Raw genomic sequence first — 23,150 nt, 5'->3', positions numbered from 1 at the left:
AGGTCAGAGTTGCCTCACCACCCTCTCCCTCCTGTGGCTGGCCTGCCCAGTGCAACTTCACACAGCAGCTCCTTACTCTGGGCCTTGCCTGCTCCCCCAGAGCCTCCTGGTCCTGCAAGCCCTGGAAAAGGGCTCCAGTGCTTCCTGGCTGCAGAATGTCCTTGATTCTGGGAACTGAACCAGGCTGGGAGCTCCCTGAGGGTAGGACTCGAGCAGCCCCTCCCCTCCAGCACCAACCTGGTACACAGCAAACTCTCAGGAACATGCGCTGACCGCGTGTCTTGGCAAGTTCACGGTGGTATCTCAGGGCCAAGCCGCTGTCCACAGAGCTCGGGCCTCTTCTGGCACTCACAGTGCCTCGTACAGGGCTGGGGGCAGAGAATGGGCTCAGGGTCCACACCTTCTATTCACCGGGACTGGGGACTGGGGGTCTCCCAACCTTCAGAGGCCCACTCCCACACTCCCCTGGTGTGGGAGCCTCTCATTCTGACTGGCCAGAAACAGGCAGAGCCTCCACAGAGCTCCCTAGAGCAACTGGGAGCTGGGTGCTGCCACTTCTGACCTGGGCTGGGGATGGTCCCATTGCGGCCCCCGTCGTGGTCCCTCCTGCCCTGTACCAGGAGGCAGGGCAGCCCCCGCCTGAGCCACCCTCCTGCAGGGCTGGTGTTCAAGGTGGATGGGATGGCCTCGCCTGCTGCCCACCCCTCCAGGCCCGAGGTCTGAGTTGGAGCGCTGGGCAAACCCAGGTAAGTGCGTGGGTCTTCCTGGCTCTGTCTTTTCACCTGAATACAACAGCTTGGGTAGATGTCTTTGCAAGTCTTCCAGGTTCACCTGGGGGCTTGATAAGCCCACCCCACTTCAGATCCTCAAACCCTGTGTGGTGTAGGGATTAAAGGGCTCTCAGGCTCCTCTGAGCCACTCAGGAAGATGCAGGCACCACGTGGCTCCCACAATGTGCTGCTTAAGGACGCCTGTGCCTCTGGGCTTGCTGAAGCCTGCTTCCTGGAGGACCGTGGCCTGGCAGCAAGCACCCAGAGTGGCCAGCTCCCGGGAAAGGACAAGACAGAAACCTTTTAAAAAGGAGAGCGCTGGGGGGGGGGGGGGGGGAGGGGGGGGGTACTGCTTTTTGGGGTGATGAAAATGCTCAAAACTTGATCATGGTGATGCAGGGATCTTGAGGCCCCTGCACAACTCTACGAATAGACTGAAAACGACCTAATGGGACACTTAAAATGGGTGCATCGTATGCTATGTGAATCAGATCTCGATAAAGCTGTTTCTAGAAGGGGGGAGTGGTTCTTGGAGCAGCAGCTCTTAAACTCAGTGTGTGGCACAAGCTGTCCAGATGATTTGGTGGATGCCTAACTTTGGGGAGCCCAGGAGGAGATGGCTCTGGCCTGTTTGCCCAAGGCCTGGATACCTGGGACAGGGCTGAGGGCCTCCCGCAACGTGCCTAAGGCCCGGCATAAGACGTAGAAAGAACCACAGGCTCTGGTAGAGCTTGCAGGCAGGCCATGGCAGGTTTCCAGCTGCTACAACCAACACCCCCAAACCAGCCTTGTGCCCCAAGATAGCCAAACTGGAACAGGCATGGGGATTTTCCTTTAGCCCAGACTCACCGGCACCCTCAAACAGCCTGGGCATGGGTGAGGGGGGAGCGGAGCAAGCTTCCAGAATGGCTGCCTTTAGTGGGGCCCCTGGGGCAGCCCCTGCTTAAAGAAAGCAGGTGCCCTTGGGCACCTGTGTGGTTCGATGGGTTACGCGTCCGACTCTTGGTTTCAGCTCAGGTCATGATCTCACGGTTTGTGAGTTCAAGCCCCGTATCGGGCTTTGCACTGACAGTGCAGAGACTGCTTGGGATTCTCTCTTTTCCTCTCTGTTCCTCCCGCTCTCCCTCCCTGCCTCCTCTCAAAAATAATTAACACTTAAAAAAAAAAAAAAAAGCAGGTGCCCAGAACTGGCAGGTCCTTTAGACAGTCACAGCTGACTCCACAGAGATCACAGAGAAACAGTTTGTTCATTTATTTATTGTGGTGTATTTTACATGCAAGAACCCAAACTAGAGAGACAGTATCTGGAAGGAGAGCCAGTGGGTGGATGGACGCGCTGAGCCTCGAGTGCACTGACCCGCCCTCCAGAACCGGCTCTGCCCACAGAAACGCACAACAGTGAACAACAGAACATCAGACTTCCAGGACTGGACAACGAACTCAACACGTCTCTCTTTCAATAGCCCCCCCCCCCCAATCCTGAGACCCTCACAAATTAAGTGCAAACTTTAGAAAATAAATATCCATCCCCCTTTCTCCAGGGGAGCCTGGAGATTTCAGACACGAGAGGAGGAGTAGAACTTCAGGGCTGACAGCTGGTGGCCGCAGGGGCAGCCTGGCTTGGACCCCCCCAGACAGGAAGGGCCGGAGACGGGCACTGGGAGAGGCGGGTACCACAGGGGGCATCTTCTGGGGGCACGCACACTCAGCCATGGTGGTGAAGCTGGCTGTTCCCCATGGGGGTGGACGAGCAGAGGGGCCCAGAGTCCCTATGGCACATGGAGGACAGGCTCGTGGTGGGCCGGCTGGGGCAGGCAGAGAACACGGCACTCCTGCATGGTGCTTTTCCCCTGCTAGCCCACAGTCCTCCACAAACCATCCAGAAGGCTGGGTCAGACTGAGTTAGAAACGTGTGTAGCAGACGTGGAGACAAAGTGGGGGTGGGCGGCAGGAAGGAAGAGGAGGGACAAGAATGTAGGAGGCTGAACAGCTGTCCACCCCATGAAGCCGGAGGGGTCCAGGTGCCTGCTGCCACCGCTATCCACAGCCCTTGCCACCACTCTCCCTGTGGGAGGCCCTGAGTGACAGTGAGGGCCCCACACCTCCCCAGGCCCCCTTGCTCTGGACCCCAGGGGGAGGAAGGGAAGGGCAGTGAGCCAAGGCAGATGGCCCAGTCGCTCACACCGATGGGGCTGACAAAGCAGAAAGACAGGACGGACCACAGACGAAGTCACCCTTCCCTCCGGCCCCAGCCAGCATCAAGCCCTTTCAGCTCAGAAACCCCTTGTCCCGGCTGATAAGCAGGCGGGTCACCTCTCGGCCTGGCCCCAGTCGGCCTGCTCAGTCCCTGGGAGGGGGGCTCCCAGGCAGGGACTGCTCTGGGCCAGGCTGGCCCAAAGCCCACTAGTGTGCCCTGGGTCAGCTGCCCACTGGCCACAAAAGTAGGCAGGAAGAAATGGTTAGTTTTCTCATCTCAGCACACAATGAACACAGAAAAGGTTAAACACATTCCCAAGAAAATATTTTGACAAAATAAATATTTTAACCTATAATCAGGTATAATTAGTGCTTATAAGGAATCCCAGCAATAATTTAGTGTAATTAAGTACATACTGTATCTGTGATTTCTAACACTTGTGGAGCGGCTGGTGGCTCGTGAGGGTCTCACTCTCCCGGGGGGTAGGCACTGGCCAGCTTTCCTGCCGGAGCGCGGCTCCCTTCCCCAAGCAGGGAGCCTGGGAGCAGTGCTCCCCACATGGAAGGGAACCAGTGGTTGAGTGGCCTGGGGTGCCTGCGGGCCACAAGACAGAAAGGGCTGAGCAGCACCCCCTTAAGGCCACCTGGGCCCCTGCTTGGGTTTTTGCGCGGGCCTCAAGCATGTGTCACCTCAGCTTCCAGGTAGAGGCAGGCTGCCTCTGGACGGGACTTGTCAACAGGAAGGGCAGCCGCAGGCCGGGAAGGCAGGGGGCTCTCCCCTGTGTGAGCCAGTGCCTTCCTGCCAGCCCACAGGCTCCATCACCATCTGCCACCCAGGGGCAGCCAGGACTCTGCAAGCCCTGCCTGGAGTTGGGGGGCAGCTCTGGACCGTGGGTACTAAGAGCAGCTGTGCTGGGTTTTCCCCCAGACAGACACAGGCCTCGGCTTTACTCTGCCAGGAGCCTCCTCTCCCCTTGGGCCCTTCAGGCTCCTGCTCTTGGGGGGACTTCTCCTTCCACAAGGCGGGGACGCTGGTTCTTCCCTCAGAGGCTGCCGGGCTTGGCCGCGGAGGGACGGGCCCCTGACCCTCACAGAGACCAGCGCTCCACGCCGCTGGGGGGTACTAGCTGGGTGGCTAGGTGTAATCGGACCATCCCAGCCACCTCGGCAGCTCACGTCAAGCCAGCTGACTTAAGACTTCCTAACGTCCAAATAGGCAGACCTCAGGGGGCTCTCTGCCTGTGAGCAACGTTGACGAGAGGAGGAGAGGACCGAGGGGTGGGGTCGGGGTGGGGGACAGTAGAGGTGTGGCACTGGCTGCCAGGGAGGGCAGGGCTGGAGTCAGGCTGGCTGAGCTCTGATCTCTGAGGGGGAGTTTCCTGCACGTCCTCTGAGGAATCGGGAGTGTGACACCCCCGGCTGGTCCTGCCAGGAGGGCCCCCAGCCAGACCCCGGACCAGGGCACAGGGTTCTGGGCTAGGCAGCGCCTCGCTCTCCACCAGAGGTGCTGGGCCGTGGCTTAAATGCTTCTTCCAGAGCCTGAGGCACTGATGTTGGCCTGTGCCCAGCCCGGCCTCTTGACCCCACTCCGGCTGCCAGGTGGGAAGGGCTGGCCACGCCACGGCTCGGGAACACGTCTGGCCCCAATACCTGGGCAGCGCCTTCCGGAACACTGACCCGGGCCCCGGGGACTCACGGGCTGGCTCGGAGCAGCTGCCGCAGCATTTTTCTTTTCCTGGCCAACCGCGGCACAGGGGCGGGGCGGGCTGCACCCTGGACCGCACCGAGCCTGAGCGTCCTGCCCACGGCCAGGAGACACCCCGTGACGGGAGCAGGTGTCCTCAACCCCTAGCTCTGAGCCCCAGGCTGTTAGTCTTCTAGGTTGGTTTGGAGAGAGGGTACAAATCAGCAGCAAGGGGGGTTGGGGGCAGGGAGAGGGCAGGCTGTCAGGACGTTCTGTGGAGGAAGCGGAGACCACACCAAGGAGCAGTGCAGGGACCCTAAGGTCACTCCAGCCCCTTGGTCACTGGATCTCCAAATATGGTGCAGAGCCATCTGCTCCTGGACCCTGGAGGTAGTGGCACAGAGGCTGCCACAGACCAGGTGTGCTCACAAGCCCACCAAGCTTTCCCAAGCAGCCAGAGCAATTCCTCCCCATGCGGGCCCCTCCACAGATGGGGACGTGGGGCAGTTTGGTTTACAGTTGTGTATCTCTAAGAGCTAACCCGTGTGCCTCGTGACCATCATCCATGGGTCGCGTGCCGTCTTTGCAACTGCCTTTGGCTCTCCCTCTCCCTGGGTGCATCGGGGACCCCTCGCTCCCAGGCTCAGCTGCTAAGCCAGCCTGGCGTGGGCCCGGGTTAGCAGCTGAGTGATGGAGAGAGGGTCAAGAGGGCGAGAAGCCTCACACAAGGGCACCCGCAGAGCCTTCTAAAGTGCCAAGCACGCCAAGTGCCACAGGGGGACGCGCGTCAGGGAGCAGCATTCCAGGGAGGGAGACCAAGCCCACAGGTGCAGACAAGCCCTTTCTGGAACAGGGGCACGGGAGCGTAGGCCGGTCCAAGGAGACCCACTGAGTCAGGTAGGGGCAGGGCACAGGGGGGGGAAGGGGCTGGGGTCGGAGCCCCTTCTCTGTGGGCAGAAACCGGAGGAAAGGCAGTCCAGGTGTCTCCTCAGGAAATGGTCCCACGGGGACTGCCCTGCCTGGGTCTGGGTCCCACTGCCTGTTCTTCTGGGGAGGACACATGGGTAGAGGGAGCCTGTGGGCCAGAGGGGCGGGGGCAGGGGAAGAGAGCCTCTGGCTGCTTCGATACTGTCCCACCACCCAGAGAGAAGAAGGTGGCTAAAGCTGGTCCTGACTAGTGGGAGGCCTGGGAGCAAACACAGTGGCGTTTCCATGGAGACACAGCAGCACAGGACCGAGTGAGGACTGGGGACAGGAGGAGTGGCCAGTGCCTAGTGTGGACCGGGGGAACAAGGAGTGACCTGCCATCTGGGGAGCCGAACCGCAGAACAGCTCACAGGGCGAAGAGGGCATCCTCTGACCGCTCAGGCTTCTTCCGACCGGAGGGGTTTGAGGCTGAGGCTGGGGCCGGGGCCGGGGCCTCCCCTGGGGGCGAGGGGAGGTTGGGAACCATTTCAGCAGCTTTGGCTCTTTCTTCGAGAAATTTATCGAATTCTGCAATACAAAACCAGGGCAAGGGGCAGCGTTGGTAGGAGGCTAGGCCCACAGTGAGGCTCTAACCGCCACATCTCACCTGCTCCCCTCGGAGCCCCATTCACTGTCCCCACCCTCAGCACACTAGCCTGGGCTGCCTGCCAGGGAAGGAGGGAGGCAGGGAGCGGCAGGGGAGCAGCCAGCCAGAGCCAGGGGTGCTTCTGGGCCCCGTCTGCTGCCCAGACACCCGGGCTTGATTTCCTCCTCTGCCGCCTCCAGGGCAAGCAGGAAGCCTGGCTACCCGCAGATGGTACAGGGGGAAGGGGCAGGTACGATTCCAGCCCCACCCCTCTCAATTGGGGCTTTTCCATGCACCAGATCAGCACTGGAGGCAGGGCAGGGAAAGTTGGAGGGGCAAGTCCCCACTTAAACTTGGCAGAGAACATCCCCCTACCCTATGCTCATCCTCCAAGCAAGGTTCTGCCAGTGGAGGGGGTCTGACCAGATGGTCTGGCAAAGCAGGGAGGAGGCAGTGCAGAGGGGAGAGTGGCAGGGAGTGGGGGAGACAGGAGGAGCAGGGGAGAGAAAGAGAGGGCGAGATGGGGGGGGGGTTGGAGGACCTTGATGGGAACTTCCCTACCCGACCCGTCATCCACTGGCCCCCCAGAAGTGGGGTCCCAGAACGCCAGGCCCGATGAGTTCCCTAGGCAGCCCTGTGGACTGCACAGCATGTCTTGTCTCTCTGCTAGATTAAGAATTCAGGGGTAGGGACAAACTGATTAGGCTTGCAGATCTGGGGGTCACGCTGACCTGGGATGGCAATCGGGACCTACTACTCACTAGCTCTGTGACCTTCTTAAAGTCACATGTTCTGACACTTCCCTCATCAGCACGGGGCCTGGCTGGGACAGAGCAGAGAAGCCCCTGGCCCAGGAGGCCAGGCCAAGCAAGGATGGGCACTGGGAGATACGCTGGCAGTGGAGGCTCCAAGACAGTGGGGTGCCGGCCCCTATGCACCTCAAGAGTCTGGGGCAGGGGTAGCCAACAGAAGGTGGGGAGCTGTCAAGGTGCTGGCCCAGTCGTACCTTCACTTGTGACGCCCTCTTCCAGGTCGTCGCCCTTCTGTGGGAGGAGCAGAGAGAGCAGTATTAGGGCCCAGCCTGGGCCAAACCCCCATTCCCCGTGCCCAGAGCTCTGTGATAGTAAAATACTGCTTGTCTTACTGAAGACACGGAAACTTTTGTTTTCTAGAAAGCAAAAATAAAACCACCCCAAACTCCGTAGTTCTAGGCTTTGATCCTCCAGAAGAACCAGAAAGAAAAATCCAAAAAAAGGCGCAGGCCGGTTCTCTGGGTTTAAGGCTACGGGCAGGACCACAGCAGGCCTCTGGCCACCCAGTGACACTCCCAGAGCAGGGCCCCAAGGAGGAGGCTGAGCTGCGCGCGTGCCCAGGGCCCCCTCAGGTGCTCCTTCACTCAGCAGCCACAGGACTCTGGGAACCCGCTGTCCATGCCAACAGCTGGGAACTGCATGAGGCCTGGAAGGGACAGAGCCATGAAGTCCATGGCACAGGGCCGGATACCAAGCAGTATTTGGCAGTAAAGCGCTGTCCGGCCAGAAGCCATGTCCCACGGCCTCCTGTGGCCCAGATTCCGTCACCTGCTGCCGGTTCCTGAGAAGCCATGGGAGCTCGGAGAGCTCTTAACGATGACAGCGGATAGGACTTGATTTCTGTTTGGAGAACGCAGTGGTCACTGGGAACTTACTGCACAGTGATAGGGAAGGGAGCTGGATGGGGAAGCGGACAGGGCCTTGGGCTCAGCAGGAGACGTGGCTTCCTTCCTGGCCCTGCCACTGATCTGCTCAGCCTTGTCAGACAGGTCCCTCCCCCTTTCTGAACCTTGGGCTCCCCGCCCCCCCTGCCCCATGAGGTGAGGGCCTTGCTCCTTCCTGCTTTGTCTCTGTGACAAGAGCTAGTTCTTTTCCAGGCATTCCCTTGGGAAAAATATAATGGGGTGTTTTCTTCCTCCCCTGGCATGGCACCTGGGTGCCTGCCTCGCTGGGCAATGAGTGTCTTCAGAAAGCCTGGCCTTGTGGGGAGGTGGCCTGGAGCAGTGGGAGGCCCTACCCTAGTACAGAAGGGGGCCAAGTCGGCAACCCACTGCCAGCCAGGCCAATCCTGTGGTTAAAGATGCTCTGCTCTGGGGACGAGGTCCCCTGAAGAGGTGGCAGCTAGGAACAAGAGATGAGGAGGCTCTAGGACTAAGGGAGAATCTGCCCAGCCCATGACCTTGGGCAAGCCACTTCCCCTCCCAGAGTGCATTTCTTTGTCAGCCCCCCTGGCCAGCAACCCCCACTCTGCCTCCCCTGCAGCCGCCTGAGAGGGAAAGTGCTTTGTAAGCAGCAGCAGGAGGGACCAGCCCCTGCAGCCCTCCCTTTCTTGGGACCTGCTGCCATCTGCAGCTGCGTGATGTTCTCACCTTCCTGTCCTAGCCCTGCGGGTAGAGACAACAGTCTCGAGGGTAAGGGTTCTTTTAAATCCAAGACACCAGAACATACCGGGGAAGTGGGGTGACAAGTAAAAAATAAAAAAAAACGAGAACAAAAACAAAAGCAAAAACACCAACCAAAAAAACCCCACAAGAAAACAAAAAAAACACCTGGCTCATCTCTGTATATCGTTTACAGTGAAAAAGAAAAAATAAAAATAAAACCCACAAAATCCCCCCCAAACCCAAACAAAACCCCAAAGCAAAAGAACCCAAGCACACACACACTAGATACAGAAAAGTAACTGGAGGCAAGTGTGTGTGGTTTCGGAGCCAGCCAGAGCCCTGCCTGCCGAGGCCCCGGGGCCGCGCCCGGAGCAGGTGCTCTGGGCCCAGTGGGCTTTCCTCCTCTGCCACCCCAGTGGGGAGCAGCCCCTGGCCCCGGGCCTGTCTTCAGAAGCACCTCTGCCTTGCCACGCCCCACACACAGAAGAGAAAAGTCGAGTCTCACCAGGTCCGTCCTGAGCCACACCTCAATGTCGTCCATGACAGAGGGCTGCGCAACGGGGATCTATGGAGGCGGCAAGCAGCGGGTCAGGCAGCCCCACAGCCAGGCGAGGGGAGACAGAACACCGAACAAAATAAATCGTCAAAAGCAACCCCGGAACGAAACCAAAACGTACACAGAGCAAAAAAACACGTTGGCACAGCAGGCGCGGGCAACACAAGGCAGCCACACATGAAATGGCAGGTGAGGGAAGCAATGAGGTGGCCAGTTCTAAGAAGCAGGGCTGACCGGCGGGCGCTCGGGGGGGGGGGGGGGGGGAGAAGAGGAGGGAGGGCAGCAGTACGCATTCTTGAAATGGATAACTTTTTGACTACTCTCAGCCCAGGGCTGCAAAGCACCTTCTCATCTCAGGAATGCGCTGGTCCCACAGGCTGGTTTCGAACTCATCAGGTTAGGACCCTTGGAAGAGTCCTGCCTACCCGCCATCGAGCCCAGCCCCTGGGAGTGACTGGAGGAGACACCAGGAAGCCCCTGATGCCCCTGGGGATCCCAGATGGCAGTCTGCCCGGAGCAGGGGGTACAGGTGGCCAGGCGGGCGCTGAAAGTATTTCGGAATGTGTCCCAGTGCGTCTCTGAGTGGGAGGAGGGGAGCACCGGGGCCTGGGTGCGGCCTGGCTGACAGCAGGCGGGCACATCTCACCACCAACACAAGCGGGCAAAGCTGGGGCTTTGAGGACCAAAGCGACGTTGGGGCTTTAGCTGTCTTTGTGTCTCTTCAGGGGAGAATCACGAAGCAGTCCTGAATGCAGCGGCTCCTTTAGTCTCACCCTGCCTCCCCAGCTCTCAATGGCTGGCTGCGCTTCGGGAGCCAAAGAAAAGCTCAACTGAGAACCAGGGAGCGGTAGCCGGGGTGGGGGTGACTGGGTCCCGAGAAAACAAAGACATGCCTCACGGGTGCCTGAGCAGTCTCCATGCCTGGCCCACCTGTGGAAGGCCTCCGGGGCGGTGATTCTGAAACGTCCGTTTGGCTAGAATGCAATAGCGGCTCACAAGTCCACTATTTCTAGAAAATTCTCTAGCACTGTGTCTATAGCTGGTTTCCCCCCAGCGTCACAGTCTAGGGTAAGAATACAGTTAAAATAAGCACCGGGAAGACTGCCTTGGTGTTTGCCAAATCTGAAAAATAACATGAGCTTAACAAAGGAAAAGAACAAAGATTTCCTATTCCCAGCCCTGCCCTGATGGGACAAGCCGCTCCTTAGAGACGGAAACCTGCTGCTGGCAGAGTTTGGGGCGTGAGGTAGAGCGAGGGCCCCTAGGGCGGCCCGAGTGTGCCGAGCAGGTGTCCCGTGCACACACGCACCTGGCGAGGCTGGCAGCCCCCTCGCTCTGGTAACCTGGAGCGCCTTCACGTGTATCGTGCCGCACTACAGACCCAGCGTGGGCACCCCACACGCGTTTTCATAAAGGTTCAAGCCCACCCCTTGATCAGATTAGGAAGACTCTGTCTACGCTGTCCTTTTATCTCTTTGACTTACTGGGAATCTCGTGTTGGAATGAAAAAAACGTCAAGGAGTTCAAATCACCCTGAAATGACTCCTAGGGACAAGGAGCACGTGACTCTCATTCCAGAGGGCACAGATGCCCAGTGTGGATGTGCTAACAGCACCCAAGGCAGCACCCAACTCCTCCATCGAAAAGAAAGCAGTAAAGGCGCGTGGAGTGCGATCTGCTAATTTTACGCTTGCTGGCAGGACTTCTGTCTTGACATGTTCCTGTGACAGAAGATGCCAATTTTCATTATCTTTATGCTTTTAAGTCAGAACGCCTGGCCTCTGGGAGGATGCGCGCCACGCCAAGTTCCCAGAAACAAAAGCTTGGAAAGTTAGCGGCGTCTCCAAAGAGAAAACATGGCCAACCGCAGTTGTTGGGAGGGTGTGCTGGGCTTTCTTATACCCACCCAGCTTCAGTCTATCGAGGAGAAATGGAGGTTCGATGGGTAGAGCTTTCCAATGTGCTGCAGAAGCTTGAAAAACAGCCACTAAGGGGTCATGGGTCTTAAACCTTCAGATACGGCTTTACAATATTTTTGTTACTGCTCAAAAATAAGTCCCTCGAGGCTGGGTATCACGCTCCAGTTTTCTTCTTTGAGGATTAATCTTGAAAGCCAGCACGCTCAGAAAACAAACACTGACATCTGAGAAACTCCTCACCCCTTCAAAAACAAAAATTTCCCAAAAGCTGGATCATGGGAACGCTTTTCTTCCCCCTTTCAGATTTCTCCAAATAAGTAGTGTGTTTATGGAAGGGCATCCTCCAGGCAAAGCCCCAGGAGCCAGGCTGATGACAGAGCACTGGGCTATGGGTCGGCTGGGCTGGGCTAGTCAGATCCCTGGAGCATATCACTTTTTTCTGGACTTGCTTCTTTCTTCACTCAGGAGCCCTGGAGTCTCTGCTGTCCTAAGAAGCCTCAGGACTTTGGGTAAAGAGGCAGAGCAGGGAGAGGGGGGCTTGGGCAGTTCTCGGCCTCAGTCTCCCCATCAGAGAAGTGGCGTGATGGCTAGGTTCTATTTAGTTTTCACCCCACAGGACTCCGAGCCCCTTAACTTCCAGGTCAGGGCTTCTGTTTTCTAATTCAGAAGCCAGGAATATCATGACGATCGGAATTGACTCCTTCCAGTATGAAAGGCACTTGGCCTCAGGGCCGGAATCTCCGTGGAACTAGGGGGAGAGCTAACGGTAAAGCTTATACAACACAGGGCAAGGGTTGACCTGCTTGTGGTTGCACACAGTAACTTACCTATATACACCTCCTACCCTGGTAAATCAATGCCTTGAGCGTAGCACTGGGGTAAAGTTTCTTCTAATAATGTGGATGCCACCAGACACAGACTAAACGTGCACACTGCTCTCCCAACAGGAACTACAGAAACTGGGAGGGACGAGGAAGTTCCCTCGTCCATGCCGATGGAAGGGAAGGGAGAGGCCTTGGCCAGCGAAGAGGGCACTGGACTCTGTCACTGCCCCGTGGCTTTGGGCACGTCACCAAGCCCCTGGGAGGCCTCAGTGTTCTCATCCGTCAGATGAAGCCTGGCCCAGCTGATCCCTAAGAGACTGTGGCCTCTGACATGCCACGGTTAGAGCACCTTCTTGGGCAATGATTCAAGGCTGAAGGCTAATCCAAGGGTCTGAAGAGGAGTGTGTTGGGGGAGGGAGACAGAAAGGGAAGGAGACGCGAAGTAAAAAAAAATAAGAGAAAGTTGGCACAGGACCACCCTCCAATAAAGGCCGGCGCATACGGGTCTGGCTTGGCTGAGCCAACGGTGAGACGCGCCCGCCCATCTTCAGGGTCCAAAGAGAAAGCAGCGTGTCGGGTGCCAGAAGTGGCAGATGTTGACGTGGGCGCTGGGTGAGCTGTCTGCCGTGCGCTGACCCTCACTTGGCTCCACTTAGGGGGCGGCAGGTGGGGGGCAGCGGTGCCACCGGCTCGGCCACAGCCAGTGCTATTTGTGACTCTGGGCTTGCTGTGTCCGGGGGTCTGCCGGACCGGATTACGGCACCCCTCCATGCGTGGGCTTGGGCCGTAGCACACTCCTACTACCAACCTACTTCTGCTCTTGTTGGGGCCGACACTCGCTCTTCTCAGGGGATCTTTCTGGCTGCATCCTGCTTATGGCCGGGGGCGGGGGGCAATTTCCCAGCAGTCTCCAGGCAGAGCGGCTCATGACGCTGCTCAGGGGTCTCTTCAACTGGTAATGAATCTGGTATTGTCAACTGTGGTGTTGCAAGTCTAGACCCCTGAAGTCCCAGGAGAACACGGGCCCATTTCACAGCCCCCAACCCACGGGGAAACCTCAGAGTCTGATTTACAACGCAACAGGAACACTTTCTGGAGAGCTCAGGTGTGCTATTTCACGAGAACTGAGAAATCCTCCCTACAACATGGTCCCCCCCAAACATGAGCAGCAGCCTAAAAGCCCTTCAAGCCTTACTCAAGAGTACAAAAAGTTTCCAAGTAAAGAATTTGTACTTGGGGGTTTGGAAGGACTCAGGGCTTCTACACTAGGGGAAATAAGGCAAAGCAATTAATATACATTGTTTAAAAGAAAAAAAAAACAAACCACTGCAGTCAGGCAGGTGAGATACCAGGTTAGCTGTTAGTTGGGTTTGTTTCTGGAAAGTTGGAGACTGGAGCTCTAGTGGGGGTCGGGGGGGGGAGGGGATCTTGTGTGGGCAGAGGCAGGTGCCACCACCAGCTGCTAATGCCACACTCAGGGTGGTTTGTTCGGGCAGTATCCTTTTTCGCAGGATTAACGGGCACAAGGACACACGGCTGGATCCTCCCAATTTGGAACTGGAGTGGACATGGTCTCCAGGAGTCCCGCTCTAAGGTCACCCACACACGAGGACCACAGCCCTAGCCTGTCTCTGAAGTCAATGAGGGGCCCGGAGAAGCCTGTGTCTCTAAGAATGGCTTTGGGGTCGCGTGCAGGAGGAGAGCAGTATGAAGTGCCTGCTGCCGACAGATGGAGGAAGGCTGGCCCCGCCCGAGCGTGGCTGTGCGAAGGTCCCTAGCTCCAAGCTGGGGTGGTAGAAGATACCCCCACCCCCTCGATTCTGATGGCTCCGTGCGGCCATTGCATGTTGGCCACACCTCGCTCAGACAGGTGACCCCTGCCGTGCCACCTACAGCCTCAGACATGCTGGCCTGCCTGAACACCCCTCCGCCGGCCACAGCTGGCCCGCGTTCCAGGGGTCGGTTACGCTTCTTCCCCAGTATGTGTCTAGTGTCTGCCTGGCTCCACCCCGGAGGCTGATGCCTGACTGCTTCTATCGTCCCTCCCTCTGTGCACCCTCTCCTGCTCCAGCCCTGCCACACACGCACGCACGCACAGACCTTTGGTCTCTATGTTAGAGGTGCTAGGCGAGGACAGTGGCTTCATTAGAAGTGTAATCATCACGCTGAGGCAAGTGGCCTGGAACGAGGTCACCCTCTCTCTCTGTAGCAGACTCAGGGCCACCTACCTGATCAGATGAAGCAGGAGAGGCCCACTCAGGTCTCTGTGGCAGAAAAGCTCTACTTGATGAGAACTGTGTTGATGATATTCAACTCCCCTGGCTTGGTCTTCTTTTTATTCTGTTCTATTGTGTTTGTGTGTTTAAGATGTCTCAAATTCTTCTGGGGGACGTAGTGGGCACACATTTACTCCATTATAAAAACCCATCAGCCTAGGACTGCCAGATCTAGAGGCTGGAGGGGGCTTCTCCAACTGATCAGATGCTTTTGAGTCTGTTCTCTTAGAAATGTCCCCTCCTAATAATAAGCAAAAGCCACAGTAACTTGTGCTCATCCTGGAAAAGCGAATACTGCCGAGAGCTCCAGAGACAGTAAAAGGAGGGAGAGGGCCCTCCCCTCACTTCCACAAATGTCCCAGACCCTTAAGGCCCAGGGGCACGGACCTTAGCAGAAAACCAGAGGTGTTTCTAGGACTGAAAGTCTGTGGCTTAAGGAGATTGTACAAACACAAGAAGACATTTTGGCAGGGGGAAATTTGGCATCCAGTCATTAGGAGAGAATGGCCTTGTACTGTCTGACTCACAAGGGCTCAGCAGGTGACACAGGTAAGCGCTGGGGTAGACAGGGGGCTCGGCTCAGCTGGTGACCTCTCACCATTCCTTGGGTTATGAGCCAGCTGTCTATGGGCTCCAGGTCAGAGTCCCCACCTTTACCTTTCTTCTGGGCCGAGGACAGAAAAGTCCCAGAAAGAAAAGTCACAGCAAGACCCAGGATAAAGAAAGCAACAGTATATATCATGGAAATGGAAAAGTCACTATTCAGAGTTGATCTTTTGTCACGTAAGGAGATGTGACCCATTGCCCCCGCCCCCCTCCAGCATGTCCCCCTTACCTTTCTGGAAAAGAGAAGAGAAGTTTAGTAACCAAAAATCCCAACAGGGTAACATAAACTCATGCCAACTATTCCCACACACTGGGAAAATCTCCACGGGGTCACAGAAGGCTGGCCACGGCCGCTTCTCCTGATTAGGGCTCTCGGAATTGGCAAAGGGTCAACTTTTCAAAGAGCCAGCTTTTACCAAATCATTTCTCCTTTTTTTTTCTAAGTTATTTCTGCCTTTTTTTTTTTTTTTTTTCTCCTTCTCAGTTACTTGGGTTTTCTTTTTCCAAACTCTTAACTTGAACACTGAATTTGGGCATACTGCTCTTTTTGAAGTCACAAAGGTATTTAAAGTTAAGACTTCTGATTGGATTGCATTGTGGAGGTGTGGCTATACAATTTTCTCCCCTTCACTGTGTTCTTAATTTCTCCTTTGGCCCAGTTCTCGTATCCAGGTCGGTACGGTTTAGGATATGGAACATCATGACCTGAAATACTGGCCTCAAGATGCATGTGAGTGAGGGTGTGCGCACACACATATACGAAGACACAGACGCGCACACAGACACACACAGACAGGGATATACATATACTCACACAGACGGACACAGGCAAACAGGCACCACAAGCCCTGCTTCCCCTCATCGAGCGGTAAACATGAAAGTAATCTGCCTGCCATCAGGTGGAAAACATGCTGGAGTCATCAAGATCTTTGAAAACAGGGAGATGGGCCAAGCCACACGCCCAAAGGGTGAAGAGCGGGAGGCTGGCCACATCTCCTGAGCTTGGATCCAGGCCTAAGCACTAAGAACAGCAGAGGTGGCACACCCTGGTACGGACGGGGGCAGGCCCTGGGGACGGAGTGGGAAGCAAACCAAGTTGGCCTGGCTGAGGGACAGAGCTACAGGCCAGGTCAGGGTGGGCCAGGAGGAGATGTCCTCACCTGGCAGTGTGCTGCTGGCCTCAGCCCGGTGGTGGGCCCTCCTAACACCCTCTCTCGGTTCGGGGGGGACACATTCTAAGTAATGGGAGAAATGGAGCCACGACCACTACGCAGATTTGGGGAGTCCGGGTCCCAGGGGTGGAAAGGCAGGGTGCTGAGACCTGAGGCAGTTGGGCTGGCTCTTCTGTGCCCCCTAGTGGCCAGTGCAGAGGGCCGCACACCCCTCACACCCAGTTGGCTGAGCCAGAACAGAGGGACAAGTCCCTTCCCCAGGGTGAACCTTCTTCCAGAAACCAGGCCGCAGACTGCTGCCTGCCTGGGCCCATTTGGACAGGGGCTGCAGGAGCCCAAGAACTGTTGTTCTGAAGCAAACCTCCCCGTCCAGTGGGCAGATGAGCACTGCTCCTTTCTAACCCAGCTGGGGGACCCTGACAAGAGGTCCAGCCGTTCCGGGGCCCTTATCCCCACAGCTCTCCCCCTCCCCGTCCCTGCAAACAGACGCTCATTCACACACAGCCACACGCATTCCTAGGCGAAAAGGGGTGCGATCTCATGAGAAGCATTAAGACACAAATCCTTTCCCCTGCAGTGACCTGAAATCGTACAGAATCCACAGCTGCCATCTGGGGCTCAAACAAGCACCACCCTCCACTTCAAAGCACCTCTGCCTTTAGCCGTGCTCCTTCCAGACACGGAGCTGCCCAGAGCACCCTCCTGGCCTCCACCCACTGCTCCTCCTCCCTCCAGCCCCAGATCCCCAGACAAATCCTGCCCATCAGCTGCCTTCTAGTGGGTTGGTACTGCTTCTCTAGGCCAACTACAAATGATCAGCAGAGATGCGGCTCAGGTGAGCATTTCCCTTCCTTGTAAGGGCCGTTATTTTGTCGGAGCACTGCCCACCCCCAGGGCTGTGTAACATTTGGGAAGAGACCCTATCTGGCTGTAGGAGACCTGCGCCCTGAGAGCTCAGGGCCATCAATGTAGGAAGACAAGGGGCTGTGGAGCTGGACCTCCTAGGACGGACCCCCACTTGCCATCCACGCTCGGTGCCCAGAGCGTGCTGTCCCTTCTCTGAGCCCGTCTGCTCTGGGCTTCATGGGAAAGCTGACTGGGTGGGCATCACCCACGGGCTGGAGTGAGGACGCAATGAGGCAACACAGTGCTCTCACGCCCGACTCCCCCAGTGTGCCCTGCCCTCCATGCAACCCAGCTTCTGCTTCATCACCCCGCCAGCTTTACGACGCTGCCCGACTTTCCCTCTGGAGGACTCTGGGGAGGTAAACAGGGTGAAAGACCTACCACTTCGGAGCTCTGTTTCCGACTGTCTAGTGCAGAAGCGAGTCCTCCAACAGCCTGGGGGTCCTCGTAGGTTACCCTGGAGACAAGCAACGCAAGCAGTCAGTACCCACCCAGTGGTCCCAGGGGACGGGGCGGTGACCTATAATCACTTTCTAGTTTCCCACAGACTTGGCCTTCGGGCAGAGGCTACAGTCCCAGCACTGGCTCAGCCCCTCATTTCCTCTGGGGTCTGGGACACCGTACCCCTCGTTGTTCCTCTCAAGTAACAATACCAGGGCATCTCTAAAGCCCAGTGATGGGACGTCAGAAGTGCCCTGACACTGCAAGTAATATTATTTCAGAAGCGGCAGCCTCGGTAGCATCTGACAAGGAAGGTGGTCTCACGGTCTGGGATTGGGGTCTGTCACTGACCGTGGAGGTTCTCTCCCTCTGCATTCTGACCTCTTTTGCTGTTAAAAGCAACTTGTGCTGGTGAGAGGTGCATGGCGGCCTTGGGTTGCTGGTCAACTTGTTGATGCCTGAGCATGGGACTCAGAAAGCTGAGGTGCTGGGCTCCAGGAAAGCACCTGCCTGCCTTAAGGCCGAACAAGAAGCTCCAAGCATGTGTCTATGCCTCCCTGAGATGCGGGGGAGGGTGTCTATTTTAGGATCAATTTCCCCAGTTTCATATGGCTTATCCTGGCCAGAGCTGCCGTCAGGGAAGCCTCTGCCCACACACTCGGGCAGGAAAACCATGCTGCTAGGCCCTGCCTGGCTGCACCCTCCTAGCTCCTAGTTCCTCTTCAGCAGCAGCACAGGGAGCAGAGAGAATGAGGGGCACTCTCTTGCGGATGGGAGAGATCCGACTACAATCAACCCTGAGGCGGGGAGGTGGGGGTTGGGGGGGCGGGGGTTGGTGTTCATTCAAAATCTGTGCCTATTGCCAAGTCTTCGCGGCCATATTTCAACGTTCTTGGCAGTCCTGGATCTGGTAAATAAAAGGCGTCTTTGTGTTGGCCTGTGACCAGGCCTGGATCAATCCTCCCCCAATACCTTCCGAGAGCCACTGAAACGGTCCCCACATACGTCTTGCGTTGCTCGGCCAAGGAGTTCCCTCTCGTCTGGGCAAACATGTCAAAGCCATCATGGGGATTACACTGCTGGAGTGAACTGAGGGTGCCACTGACGCTCTCTGTCCCCAAGTCTGCGGCAACAAAACAAAGGAGGGTAGGGTGAGAATAAAATGTGGCCCGTGGGCTTAATGAAGGATCCCCAAGTTAGGAAGCCAGTGGGCAGGTTAGAGTTCTGGGTCAGGCAGGGGGAACATAGGCCTCTCCTCTGCACTCCCAGCCCACCACATGCAGGAGGAGCCGCGGTGGGACCCAGATGGGGGACAGAAAAGCCCATCCCCCAGGCTACTCAAGGTGGGCAAAGAGTCCTCATGAATGGAAGCGAGACTGCTGGCAGCGGGGAGGGGCCCAAGGCCAGTACCCCTGCAGATTTCCCACAATTCTCTGACCAGTGCGTGCCTCACTAACTCTGTCAGGATATCTAAGGGCCTGGGTCATGTATTTACTGGACAAATATTTTGCAGGCACCCACCACGTTCAGAGCCAGCTCCGGCGTGCACCAAACTGAATTTGACATGGTCCTCGGCCTAAAGGAGCGCAATGAGTAGCTGGGAGCCAGACAGACAATACCAGTACCTAGCTTGAGACACTGGAAAAGACTCAAAACTGACCCAACAGTGGGGCTTGAAGGCCAAGTGGACTCTGCTGCAGGGAGAAGGGGGAAAGGTAAGTACCAAGGTACAGAACCTGAAGTCCAGGGTGTGTGAAATGAAAAATGCTTGTGGACAGAGACTGAACACTAGAAGGAAGGCAGCTAGGGCACCTGGGTGGCTCATCAGTTAAGTGTCCAACTTTAGCTCAGGTCATGATCTCACAGTTCGTGATTTCGAGCCCCGCATCAGACTCTCTGCTCTCAGTGCAGAGCCCCCTTCTGATCCTGTCTCCCTCTCTCTCTCTCTCAAAAATAAACAAACATTCAAAAAAAGAAAAGAAGGAAGACAGCAGAATTCAGTTTGAATTTTGGATTTTAAATATGGTGGCCATATGCTGGATGGATTCAAGGCAGAGAAATCTGTTCCGAAAGAAAAACAGTAGCTACAAATATATGAGATGCCGAGAAGCCAGGATTATAGTAACTGACAGGCCACTAAATAAAAACCCTGTTTGACTGAAATGGAATAAAGGTATAAAGAGAAATACTAAGAAAAAAAAAGGAAACAGAAAAAAGCAAGACAGAATTTTGCAAGGGCCATGCATTATTATTTCAATACTGTCATTTTGTTATAGATTCGTATCATCCAGCGTATTTGCAGCATCTAGAATCATATACACACTTTCAAACAGAGAAGTGGAAAAGTGGTGAGTTTCTTTTGTTTTAGGTTTCAGGCAGTGGAGCACTTTAGGCTGATGTTAGTTCAAGGAGAGCAAATGTATCAGTGTCATCACTTCCTACTTCCAAGTCTGTGGCAGACATTACCAATCAACTACAGACTCAGCTTCCAAGCTCTGATGTGGCTTCAGCATCCTTCTTAGACCTGTGTCCCAAGTAGCCAATGAGCTAAAACCTATTTGCCATCCTTGGCCTAATTTATATTGAGAAGACAATCACTTTAACCACATGGAATATTCCAGATAAAACACAGCAGCTACCTTTCTTTTAAAGCAAACAACTTCCTGTTCCTTGGAACTCCCTCCACCCCTTCTTTGCAACACAGGTTTAAACTTTTAAGTTTAGGGACAAAAGTCATGAACTAAAAATGGTACAATTGTCCAGGCCTCAGGAATACACTTTCCCACGGATTCCTCAAAATGCTCTCTCTGGGACTTACAACAGAGAGAGAGAAATGGACCCTCAGCCCAGACTCACAATTACAAAGTGGCCTACAAAGGAGACCCTCTTTGTCCCTATGAGACACTTACCCAAGCCTGCAAGCTGGGAGGAGAGAGAAGATGGGGGTGCCGTGTTCCCCACCATTGGGCTCACCACAGCTGGAGACCCCGGCCCCAGGTCTATTAAGTTGTCTTCGGTCACTTCGTTCAGTACCTGCCAGAGCATAAGATAGCGGTGAGCCTCGGAGCCCTGGTGCTGGGCTCCAAAGCCAGCAGGCATCGTGCATGGTCCCCGAGGAAAAGCATCAACGTTTCCCCAATACAGGAACAAGGCAGTCTCCCTCACCTGGGTTTCAGGGAACTTCCAGGGTCCATGGTGGGCCTGGCTGTTAGTGAGCTCTGCATTGGCTCCTCCCCCCACCAAAGGAGGCAGGGCTGAACCAGCCACCAGGACAGTCACTGTCCCAGGAGCTGTAACTTGGGGCTTCTTTGCCACCCTCCTGCCAGGAATGTGCCTGGTAGCTCTTCCTCAGTATCCCACCAACCAGAGCTTGCTCTGTACTTTTTTTTCTGAAGCTTATTTACGTATTGAGAGAGAGAGAGAAAAAGGGCACACACACAAATGGGGGAGGGGGAGGAGCAGAGAGAAGGAAACAGGGAGAGAAAGAATCCCAAGCAGGCTCCAAACCGCCAGCACAGACCTAGACGCAGGGCTCGAACTCATGAACCGCGAGATCGTAACCCAAGCCAAAGTCAGACGCTTAACCAACAGAACCACCCAGGCGCCCTGAACTTGCTCTTTTTTTTTTCTTTTTTAAGTAAACTCTACCCCCAATGTGGTGCTTGAACTCATGACCCCGAGATCAAGAGTCGCACGCTCTACAGACGGAGCCAGTCAGGCGCCCCTAATTGCTCAAATATTGAAGCCCCAATTATAAGAACCAAAGGTGAGACAGAATGGAGATAGGCCTCCCAGCCTCTGGAGATGAGAGAATTCTGAAGGAATACTTACTCCGTTACTGGCATTTTGAACTGATCGGCCTGACCTGTATCGTTCGAACCTAACGGGGAAGGGAAAGCACAGTAAGGGGCGTGACGTGGCACAGTGATGCTCCCTGGTCCCGTGAAGAGCTCCTGGGGACAGAGCCTCCAGGAAAGGAGACCAATCGGGGCCACCTGGGGACCAGGGAAAGTGGATCTCCCCACACACAACTTCACCACGCCTTCCTCCGTAGGGGGTGCTGCCCTGGAGGAGAACCAGCCTCCAGGCTCACCCACAAGCCCGCTGAGGGGAGGGACGAAGGTGCTGGTTGGCACATCCAGGGGACCAAAAGCTCTCCCAGCTGTCCCCTCACATCCTGGGCCCAGAGTGCCCCTCTTGCCCCTAGAGGGGGTGGCTGGGCCAACCACTGTACCTGGGGGGTGCTCAGAGGTCTGTTTGCAAAGCCAGGAGAGACGCGCAGCCCCCTCCCTATTTCACAGAGCCGCGCTAGGAGTGATTAGCCTGTGTCGCTAAAATGCCCCCAGCTCAGCTTGCTGGTGGAAAGGGGGCGGGGCGCACACAGGGCAGACAGCCAGAGGAGGAAGACAAGCACAGGCCCCTGGCAGGGCCAGAGGACTCCCCAGTAGCTGAGGATGGGACTCGGCTTGGAGCGACCACAGTGAGCCTCTCCTGTGGCATACCCAAGTCACTCTCACACCAGGTGGGAACACAAGAGCAATTGTGAGGCACGTGGGTAGGCTGCCCTTGCACTTAAGAGTTCCAAAACGTCATGGGCAAAGCAGTAGCTAAGAGACTTTCTCCAGCCAGAGGCTAGAGACAGCAGGGTTTATGGAGATCTGCTGTCCTTCCACATAGGTCTCCCCACTGGCCGGGGTCAGTGCCTGGTGACCAGGGATCCCCAGGAAGGACCATCTGGTTAGGCGATGTGTATCCACTGTGGTCTCAAGAAAGACTTGTGTGTTTTTATGAGCCATGGCCTATAAGGAGAAGAGGAGTATCAACCCATCTGAAAAGTTTCTAATCCTGGGGTACCTTTCCCCCACCATCTTCGAGGGACGATTAGTCTTATCAAAAGGTCTCAAGCCAGAATGGTACCTCAGGGCTGCTGGCCCAGGCTTTGCTTCTGAATTTGTGGTCAGACTGGGCATGGTTGACTCGGGAAAATGCCCACTTTAGCCCGTCTTCCTATCCTAGGAGGGGCTGAAATGGGTTTAACAGGTGAAAGGCCACGCCCATTGAAAGTAGAGAAACCAGAACCACATGACAAAACTGAGGGGTCTCGGGCTGGGAGTTGAGGCACCCCAGATCTGCTCATCTCCACCAGACACACGAGGCTCCTGGGTAGCTCCACATTCTTACTGCAGAGGTTTCTTTGTCTGTCAGATGGACAAAGGACTCCCCGCCCCCCCCCCCCCATCCCTACTATCACAGTCAAAGCTGAGACAAGGCCCAGGGCTGGGACACCCAGAGCAAAATCACCCTCGAAGTCCCCTAGATGCAAGTTATCTGTCACACTGACCCTAACTGATACCAGGGCCCCATGTCTCCGAGGGCCTCAGACTTAGGAGAAGGTTGGCCTGGTCAAGGTGCTTTCTGGTGCCTTCACTGGGGGAAGCCCAAGGTACAGGCACCGGAGTGATGATATGGGAGCTGTACCTGCCATTACCTCCTACTGACAACTGCTGCTCCCGGGGGAGGCTTTGGAAAAGGAAAAGAATTTTCAAGTTGGTTACCTCAAATCCAAAAATGATTTGGCTGCAGAAAGAACTCAAATGAACGTGTATGTACGCATGTGAGTGTGTGTGTGTGTGTGTGTGTGTGTGTGTTTCCCTAAGCAGCAGCATCCGGCACTTACACCCTGCCTTCTTTGGAACACTCTAGACACACTGACATTTGCAAAGGGAGGGAAAAATCTTTTTCTTCTTTTTTTAAAGATGGGAAAGAGGAAATCTTTTTTCCTTAGTAGAGAATCCCCCCCGCCCCCCCCCCCTTAATCCTTTTCAAACTCAA

The 23,150-nt window shown here is 55.9% G+C and overlaps 1 protein-coding gene across 7 annotated transcripts in view; it reads right to left on the bottom strand.

The window, feature by feature from the left end:
• Window positions 1-2,007: 2,007 nt before the first annotated feature.
• TOM1L2 (target of myb1 like 2 membrane trafficking protein) overlaps window positions 2,008-23,150 on the bottom strand; it is a 120,570-nt gene continuing 99,427 nt past the window's right edge. For 2 of the 7 annotated variants that reach the window (XM_060647105.3, XM_060647099.3), the window contains 8 exons: window positions 21,150-21,198; window positions 20,228-20,351; window positions 18,324-18,441; window positions 17,259-17,334; window positions 14,792-14,857; window positions 9,124-9,183; window positions 7,209-7,245; window positions 2,008-6,144 (listed from right to left, as the gene is read on the bottom strand). In XM_060647105.3, coding sequence (XP_060503088.1) covers window positions 5,984-6,144; window positions 7,209-7,245; window positions 9,124-9,183; window positions 14,792-14,857; window positions 17,259-17,334; window positions 18,324-18,441; window positions 20,228-20,351; window positions 21,150-21,198 — 691 coding nt within the window. In that variant the 3' untranslated portion in view covers window positions 2,008-5,983. Of the gene's footprint in view, window positions 6,145-7,208; window positions 7,246-9,123; window positions 9,184-14,720; window positions 14,858-17,258; window positions 17,335-18,323; window positions 18,442-20,227; window positions 20,352-21,149; window positions 21,199-23,150 lie in introns of all 7 variants that reach the window. The other 5 variants (XM_060647100.3, XM_060647103.3, XM_060647104.3 and 2 more) reach the window with 5 other exon arrangements.

Source organism: Panthera onca, chromosome E1 (assembly GCF_046562875.1).
Source record: "Panthera onca isolate mPanOnc1 chromosome E1, mPanOnc1 haplotype 2, whole genome shotgun sequence".
Lineage (NCBI taxonomy): Eukaryota > Metazoa > Chordata > Mammalia > Carnivora > Felidae > Panthera > Panthera onca.
This window is presented reverse-complemented; position numbering and strand designations above follow the sequence as displayed.